The sequence below is a fragment of the Anastrepha obliqua genome, chromosome 3 (genome assembly GCF_027943255.1).
Source record: "Anastrepha obliqua isolate idAnaObli1 chromosome 3, idAnaObli1_1.0, whole genome shotgun sequence".
Lineage (NCBI taxonomy): Eukaryota > Metazoa > Arthropoda > Insecta > Diptera > Tephritidae > Anastrepha > Anastrepha obliqua.
This window is the reverse complement of record NC_072894.1, coordinates 59,557,716-59,567,098: the sequence shown is the minus strand read 5'-3', so window position 1 is coordinate 59,567,098 and position 9,383 is coordinate 59,557,716. Positions and strand designations below refer to the sequence as shown.

At 36.3% G+C, this 9,383-nt stretch overlaps 1 protein-coding gene across 1 annotated transcript; it reads left to right on the top strand.

Annotated features, from left to right (window-relative positions):
* Positions 1-2,421: 2,421 nt before the first annotated feature.
* On the top strand, positions 2,422-3,656 carry LOC129242968 (odorant receptor 59a-like). The gene is made up of 2 exons (XM_054879945.1): positions 2,422-3,167; positions 3,245-3,656. Exons 1-2 carry the CDS (start codon positions 2,422-2,424, stop codon positions 3,654-3,656), a joined length of 1,158 nt encoding a protein of 385 aa, XP_054735920.1.
* The last annotated feature ends 5,727 nt before the right edge of the window (positions 3,657-9,383 follow it).

Sequence of the window (9,383 nt, the reverse complement as noted above, 5' to 3'; positions counted from 1 at the left end):
ACATTTTCATTTATTTATTTATATATTTAATTCAGTCAAATAAAAAAAATTCTTTGCGACAAATGCCAATAAAACTGAAAAATCTCGGTAATAAAATTTGTCGGTAATATTTAAAATAGACCTGTAAATGAAAAATACTGAGTATTTTTTAAACATAACTACAGTAATTGAGTTATGAAAGTGCGCATTTAAGTAAATCGTGGGAATAATCCAAGTCGGTGCTAATTTCGTCACATTGCAAATCGATCAGCAGTCACGCCTCAATATTTGCACGTACACTGGCTATTTTAAATTCGACCTTTTTTATTAAAATTAAATGTACAGGGTAAGCGGGAAAGTCACCGAGCGACTTAAAGATATTATACATAAATAACTAATATTTCCTTAGACCCTTTGTTGGGTATTTGGCTTAGCGTTTGCCCCTATTTCTGGTGCGCCGCTTGATATTTTCTCACAACAGGAGCGACCTACAATATTCTGCCATTCGGAGGCTTTTTTATGAAAAGCTTTTTCGGGGCAGAAATATACTCTGAGGTTTCGAACTTGTACACTTCGGTATGATAGTTACTCGTATTATATTCGATTTTTCCATTACTTTCCTTCAGCTGTTAAAACATATTCTCCGTAATGGGATTTTGACTCGATCAAATAGAAAAAAATCTCGAAGAGCCATACCAAATGAATTCGATGGCTGTTGGATGGTATTCGTTTCTTTCTTGGTCAGCAATTCACGGACAATGATGGCACATGCGACGGTGCGTTATATATAGCGGTGCAAAATCAACGAGTTGTTTTCCGACAAATCCTTTCTTTCACATAAACATTTTAAAACGCCCAAATAATAGTCCTTATTAAATGTCTGACCTTCTGGTGATGTACAAGAAGTTGTAGTGTACAATACCATTGTAATCCATAAAAACGTGAGCTTCGCTTTTGTTTTTGACTGAAAATGACGGAGTCTGGTTTTTTGGTCTTGGATCATTTGGAGCTCACTTGCTTGATGTCTGGGATGCGTGTCGTACTCATTAATCCACGTCTCGTCTCCAGTAGTCCAGTAGTGATGCGTTTGATAAATGTTGGACTCAACCTTGGAATTCATGTCCCTCTTTTATCCCTCTTTTGGGACCAACCAGCAACACGCCCAAATAATTAACTACTTATGGACTACCTGTATGGATCCGTAAGTAATGTTCAAGACCTCTACCAGCTCTCAGATGGTTAATTTGCCGTTATTGATCAACTTTTCTTTCACTTGATTAATATTTTCATCAGTTTTCAATGTCAATAGCTTTCCACTATGTTAGTCATCCTCGATGAAATCACGATCTCTTCTGAGGCGTTCATGACACTCATAAAGTTTTGTTGGCTATTTACATTACCGAAAGAATTTGACAGCATTTATAAGATTTTTCGGCATACAAGTTAACACAAAATGCTTACCCACTAAACTCTCACCAAAGTGTTGCGCGTTTCCTAAGTCAGCGCGATCGTTCGTCTTACAAACAGGATCATCTTACAAACAGCCACAAAAGTCACACGAAAAACTTGCACGTGGCCTGAGTCAGCAATTCGTAGTCTTGTGTTAGTTCTTACCTAACGCAAGCAGTAGGGCAGCGCAGCGAGCTTCTGCAGTGCAGCGGGCGTCGGTAGCGTGGCTTCGGTACTACCTACTACTAAGTAGGGGTTATTTTTATGGTAAGAATCAGAATTAAGTTGGATATGTAACACGCCAGAAGTGAAAATAAATATTTTACACAATCAATTTTTAACACAAAATTTATTACAAGCTCATTGTTGCAAATTCAAATCCATTTTTTAAACTGTAAAAACCAAAAACGAGTGCATAGTTAGATTTACTGAAGGCAGCCTAACTCTTACAAATGTCAAGTAATGGCGAAACAATTTTGGTAGGAATGTTAATTACAGATGTGGCTGCCCAACAAAAAAAACAGAGCTCAAATCAGTTGACTTAGAGCGTCACCTGTTTCGGCAACTTTTTGGTCAAGGCGGTTTATATTTGCTTAAATAAAATCATTAATGTTGAATTTGTTTGTAAAATCAAAATCAGTATAATAAAAGATTTTCATGGAATGGTGAAACACTGCTAAAAGGAAATTAGAACTTATAGGACCCTGTACAAGTGCATTTGACTATTACCACGCCCTCGTCACAAACAAGTGCATATATGGGCATAATTATAAGTGTTGCTCTAAACTAATCGATATGTGTAATTAGCAGCGCGGCATTAAAGTCGTATTAAATATGCGAATATTGCCTGGGCGTGAGCAATTAGTCATCATTCAAAACCAGGGGCGAGGCAAAGCCAATAAAGCAGTAAAATTACATTTGAAACCGATTAGCAACATTTCTGGGTATATAAAGGGGGTCACTTCGTGGAGTGCCGCAACAAAAACTAGAAAAATGGCATTCGAAGAAAAACCGAAAAATGTTAAAGAACTATTTCGCACGCATTGGATAGTTTGGAAATGGCTGGGCCAGGTGCCCAATCCAAAGTATCCGAAACTCTATAGAGTTTATGCGATACTCTTGAATATTTGCTTCAGCATCGGTTATCCGCTACATTTGCAACTTGGCCTGCTAAACTTGTTAAAGTTGGAGGACGTATTCCTAAATCTGACCATAAGTGTACCAGTTACCGTTTGCTCGTTAAAATATTTAAATATTTGGCGAAACTTAGATAAAATACGTCATTTGGAAAAAATGTTCAATATACTGTATACGCGCATAAATACACCTGACGAATGGAAATATTATCGAGAAGTCACCATACCGAACGCATTAAAAGTTTTGCACTTGTTCTATTTCATTTGCCTGGGAACAGCTGTAACCTCAGAGTTAACGCTTTTGGTAATGGGTTTCACTTATGATTGGCGCTTAATGTATCCTGCCTATTTCCCCTTCGATCCATTCGCATCGACCGGCAACTATGTGACGGCACATATGTTTCAAATATTCGGTTTGTTTTTGCAGCTTACAGAGAATCTTGTCAGCGACACGTATGGCGGTATGTGTCTGGCTCTGCTGGCTGGACATGCCCATCTATTGGGGAAGCGTGTTGCACGAATTGGTTATGATAAGAATAAAACGTCAGAGGAGAATAATCGCGAGCTGTTAGATTTTATCACGGATCATAATATGTTATTTGAGTAATTACAAAAAAAAAAGCTGAATTAATTCTTAAACAAAGGCATTTTAAATATATGGCACTTACTTTTTCTTTCAGCTGTCATCGCTCAATTGGCGAAATTATTGGTGTCGGTATGTTTATTCAAATAATTTCAGCCAGTCTTATTATGGGTGTGGTCATCATCTACATGGTTTTTTATGTGAGTAACGCCTTTGAGTACATCTACTATGGCATCTATTTGTTCGGCTGTGTAATGGAAATATTTCCCACCTGCTACTTTGGTACTTACTTCGAAATCGAATTCGACAAATTAACCTATATGCTATTTTCCTGCAACTGGATGGATCAGAGTCGTGTGTTTAAAAAGAATCTGGGCATTTGCCTAGAACAATCGTTGAAGAAGCGTGTTTTTCGTGTCGGTGGCATGTTTCGTATTAGTTTGAATATTTTCTTCGCAACTTGCAAAGGGGCTTATTCGCTTTTGGCAGTCGCATTAAGCATGAAATAAAATGGCGAAGAAGAAGATAATTAGAAGCTCAACTTATTTAAAATAGATTTTTGAATTAGAACCATTAGAAATTTTCTGTAGTAAGCTTTCAAAAATATATTAAACAAAAACTAGCTAATTGTGAAATTGTTTTATTTTTTAATTTTGGTTTTTTTGCTCGGGGATAAAACATCAAATGATAGAAATGCTTTTCTAATAACGGTCACCCCCCGCCGAGCACTGGCATTTTTGCCATGAAAAAGCTCATCATACGCAATTTGTAGGTATCTCCATTTGTGGAAAAACATCAAGAAGGATACAACTAATAAAGGATAATATGTTGTTGTTGCTGGTGAAGTGGTTGAGTATTTCTACTGAACTAATTCAAATTCGCTAAAGGGTAATATTCGTGATCGAACACCGTCTTCGACTTTCTTTGAATTCGGCTATGTACGGCCACAAGAGTTCAGTTCGGTTTCGGTTCAGCTTTGGCAAAAAGAAAAGGCCAGTGAAAATTCAAAACAACTTTTGGGATTTACGTACAAACGATGTGGTTCGCAGTAATAATATTGAAAGAAATATATTTTTTTTCATCAAGTTTTTGATTGGTGCTGCAAGTTTATTCTATACCGGTAGATAGTACCGGTACCGAGGTGAAAATGACAGTGAGTTTGACAAATTAGAATAATTAGGATTGTTTTTTTTTCATTGAAATTTTCACACTCTGCATATGCTGTCGCCATATACATAGGCTGTGAAATGAATTTCGTAATTGAAAAAATATATTTTTTTTATTTGCGGATAAAGAGGTTTGAAATGGCTAATGCATAATCAAAGCTGCCGTGGCAGCAATGGTATGTCTGAAGACTAAAAACTCGCTCTCGTTTGGAAGCGTCGCTTTCGCATTACTTCAGAGTGACGTTCCATGTTCTTCATTACAAGGTCTACGCTTTCGTGCCTGCGTCCAGGTCCCGCGTTTTAGAATTTTTTCCACGAACCCAGTGATGATTTTCCACGTTTCCGCGATTAGATTTTCATGGGTTTTATGACCGACCGCATTCTCCACCATTCGATGTTCTTGTTACTAATGCAAAGGCTTGTTCACCGTCATCTTTGGTTGCATCACCATACATGTATGGTGTTCGCATTTCCCCATCTTAAACAGGTATTTCTAGAAATACCCGTACCCCGAAAGCATTGTATAAAAATTGACTTCACTGAAGTTCCTGCTCTGCTGTACCATGTTAGCCCAGCCATCCGTCTGCCAAGTATTTCGTTCCTCCAGCGGCCTTGCCATAGGCTTAGCGTTTCGTCCTTTATTTCTTTATTTTTTATTTTTATTTTATTTACTTACTATTACTGTTTACTTTATTTCGCGGCTACGTGTTTGCTAACTTCTTCTTCTATCCCCTCGTTTTTCAATGCCAACAGCTTTTTCCTCTCAAGGGCCCTTAGCCGATCGATATTGAACCGCTTATCACTTGAACAGCTGATACTTTGTGATAGGCAGACACAACTCTGAGAGCTGCCTTTCGTTGTCCCGATGCTAGACACTTACACCGGTGATTTGCCATTAGCGCATTTCCACACAGCTCAGCTCCATATAAGAGAACGGAAAGCGCAGTCATTATTTTCCGTTTCTTTTGGGTTGGTCCCCTTATGTTTGCCATCACTCTACAGAGTAGGAGTTGAAACATCAATAAAAATAGCAGTGAATATCACAATGGCGGTATTTTATTGTTGCTTTAATTCTCTAAACAACAACAAAGTAAAAGGTAAACCGAATCGACAATTTAGAAAATACATAAAATTAAAAGAAAAGTCATATCAGCTGAATTACTGTTGCTACCTTATTGATATGCCTTGGCCCTAGTACTTAACCTGAAATTGTTTCCTGGTTAAGTTCCCCTTAAACGGCAAGAAGTTAACTGCCATTAGTCGTAACATTCTCTCTCTTAAGTTATTGATTGATTTGTAGTCGCGGTATTTGTGATTGACTATCTTATCATCTCGTCGAAAATATCAGTACGACGATTGAAAGAGGGAGATTTTGAGCGAGGGAAAATTATATTGACGTTTCAAGCCAGAGCGATAAAAAGCTCTATCCAGCAGTTTCCCAATTTATAAAGATTGGAGTTACACATCAGTGCAAGTGCCAAATTTTAGCGAGTTTTACTGACTCGGTGTCGAGGTACTCGCTTTTATCCAGAATTGGGTATGGACGGCGCGGAACAGCTGCTTGTTAGTTTGTAATACTAAGTCTGTTCATGAAGCAAATAGTTTCTATATTAACAATTGTAAAAATTATCATATTTTGGTGTTCATGTACCCAAAAAACGTACAAAGTAGGGGGAAGGGAGAGAGTAAAATGGCATTTCATTTTCACAAGTTGCAAGTTTTACTGGATAAATTTTTACTTCTAAGAATTTGCAGTTGAGAAAAACAGCTAATCGCGAAGTAAAAATAAAAGCTAATTAAAATTTGCGAATCGCAACTGCTAATGGAATGCTCTTCATTTGAAGGCGAAGAGGAAATCGAACAAATTATTATGGTTAAAATGAAAAAATGTGATTCTAAAGCTCGTTGTTTGGCATTTTATTTGCTTTATTTTTTTTTTTCTTTTTACAATAATTTCATACGAGGTAGCTCAAGTGAAAAAATTGTTAATTTTTGTGATTTTTCCTGCCAACAATTTAATCAGCTGGTCGTAAAACTTGCAAATTGTTACTGGTTCTGCGTTCATGTACTTTTTTTATTATTTTTCTCTTTGAGAGAGAATTGTCGGAAATAAAATTACTGTATAATTTTTACATGAAAAGGCCTCGCACTAGTATCCTCCTCAATATTTAACTTTTTTGTATATAATGCATAATATATAATGTATATATGTATGTATGTACATAAATATAAATAAATAATAAATATTAACGTATGTATTTACGAAAAGTAAAAAAAAAAAATTTATCAGCCACAACCCTGCACTCCGCCCCTCTCATTCCGAAAACAGTTTTCGGGATCGACGCATTGAAAAAAATTTTGAGCCCTCACTACTTCACATATTGACTGCACATTTGATCTTGTGCTTTCTAGTGTAGTTTTACTTGTATTATATTATTTTTGCCACTCTAGCCATTGCAAAAGCGTCAATTTAAAATATTCTACACACGCTCATATAGCAAATGCGACATCAGTCGCAATCAGCTACAGCTAGCAACAGCATATCCTCTCCAACTCTACTTTCCAAATAGCTACTTATGCACCGCGCCTCATGTGGCTAATGGCAGCTGCTCATAACTTGAAGTTTTTCCTATGTCGGCCTTACAACTGCACTTTCACAACTATTACATATATTGCCTTTTTTTATATTTTTCTTATACTTGCAGCTACTTTGATTTTTCCGTCGCCTTAAATGGTATTTTCCTATGTACATTTGATTTTATTCTTCCTCGCACTTTTTCTATATGCACATACCATTTTTGGACCGTTTTACCGTACTTCTGCTACTTTTCCTATTATTACATATTTTTTTTGTTATTTACTTTTTTACTTTTTATATGTGCGTGTTTGCTCATCAGTTTGCTGACAATGTTTCTCTGACTTCTTCCTCCGGTTCTTTGGTGTGCATGCATGTAGCAGCGGGTGTGTGTACATTTGTGAATTTTTCATATCCTGCCTATAACGGGAAGTCACAACGAATAAAATTGATATTAAGTTATTGCTGAAACTTTTATTATTATGCATCTATCATCGTTGCTACGTTCAATATAACTTTGTATAGACTTACATACATACGAGTACATACACATCAGCATAAAACATACATACTATTCGAGTATGTGTACTAAGGATGCCAATATTAGTGGAAAATTTTGCTCTCGGGACTCATCTTGAGGCGCAACTTGTTTAATATGAGCAAAAATTAAATACATGAAAGATACCATAAAATAAAACCATTTAAAATTGAAAATAAACTGCCTGTTAAAATCACATATTTTCCAATATAGACAAATCTTAATGTAATAGATTTTTTAAATTATTTCTAAAACCCCATGAGATTCAGGAACACAATTTTTGAACTAATAATTAACATAAAAAATTGTTTAGTTCTTCCAATTATATATTTAAAAAATTTCGGGATCGGGGCAAAACACCAACCTCCCGAGATTGGCATCCCTAATGTGTACCATACAATTCATCATCATTCCATAAACGGATCATTGCCTAACATACCCGACTGACAAGCTGCGCCCATCTTCTCTTATGCTTTGTGCCATCCAGAGAAGAGATCAGAAAGTATTTAGTGGCAAAGTAAGTTTTTCTTCTTAAGTTTAAAACTACGAGTTTAAACTAAAGTGAGCTCTAAATCAATATATGTATAAGGTTAAAGCTTATTCGCCACCTATTTCATTATTTTTTCTACTCCTTTAAGTAAAGGCAATATTTTAGGTACCAAGTCATGTAAGAAATAACATTTTTGAGTTCACAAAACTTACTATACATACTCGCTAGAAGTTCTGGCACTATTTAAAACATTACATGAAATTCGCATACCCATACAGGCTTCACGTTACGGAAAATGTCTGTACCTAAAAGTTTTTTGTGCCCTTCCACAACACTCGAGGCTTGCTTCATGGTACGAAAAACCAATATGCAAAACTGCCATCCTATCTGAAACAATATAGCAAAAGATAGTTGGAAGCACTACTGCATTCAAAATATAAAAAGTTGCCTGATAAGAGCGCACGCGAAGTGGATTTTCATCTGGCCCTGTTCTTTTATATGTATATATGGAATTTTTAAAGATCACCTATACCGACTCTATTTCGAACGGGATCCCCATTGCGATATGCTCGTACTTTGAAGGATCTATATAACGCAACTGTAAACAGGAAGTAGAAGATGATACCCACGAAAGGCTTAAACGTAGCAGTGCTGACTGATACTTATTGCTAAAAGAAGTAATACTTGTTCCGTCAAATATATAATATGCTTGTTCTGTACTCACAGCGCTACCACAATGAAAAGGAAATATACGAGGTGTATTCAAAAAATAAGGTGAAATTTCATTTTTCTCAAAAACTATTTATTTATTAATCAATTTCTATTTTACTTCTTTCAAAGTAGTCCCCCTCAGATATAATACATTTGGGCCAGGGATTTTGTCAATTCTCAAAGCAGTTCTGATATGCACTTTTTGGTATGTCCTTGAGCTCTCACAGCGATTCGTTCTCTTTCTCCTCAATCGTCGCAAAACGCCGTTGGGCATTACTCTTAATAAAATTATATGCAAAGCTCGTTCTGGTCTCGGTCTGGAGATGGTTCTCACGTGTTTGCTCCGAAGAAAACTGATTAGGCTTGGTAGTTTACACTGGTAAAACTTCTTCTTTAGATAAAATTTTTCTCAGAGATTGCCCTAAGCCACAAAATGAAGATGAAGTGTATCAAAAAACATTACTTTGCTGAATTGCTTCTCTTTTAATTTGTGATAAAATCCCATTTTTATGCTTTTCGTATTATGCAATATTGGCAAATACTCAGTTCAGTGAAGTTTGCCAAAAACGTGTATTTAATTGTGATTGCAACACCGATTGCTTCTGTGCCCCAATATGTTGGCATGACGGTGCACAGTAGCCAAGAACCAACTAAACACATAATCTACTCTTTACCGCTAGTCAGTTCCACCACTTAGTTGATAGATAGCACAACTGCCACAACTTTCCGGCAAATTGCTAACATATTAAGCACAAA

What these genes read in the sequence shown, in the direction of transcription:
- LOC129242968 (XM_054879945.1), top strand. Translation starts at nt 2,422, where the DNA reads ATGGCATTCGAAGAAAAACCGAAAAATGTTAAAGAACTATTTCGCACG. An exon ending in GATCATAATATGTTATTTGA is followed by an intron (nt 3,168 to 3,244) that starts GTAATTACAAAA and finishes TTTTTCTTTCAG; the next exon opens with CTGTCATCGCTCAATTGGCG.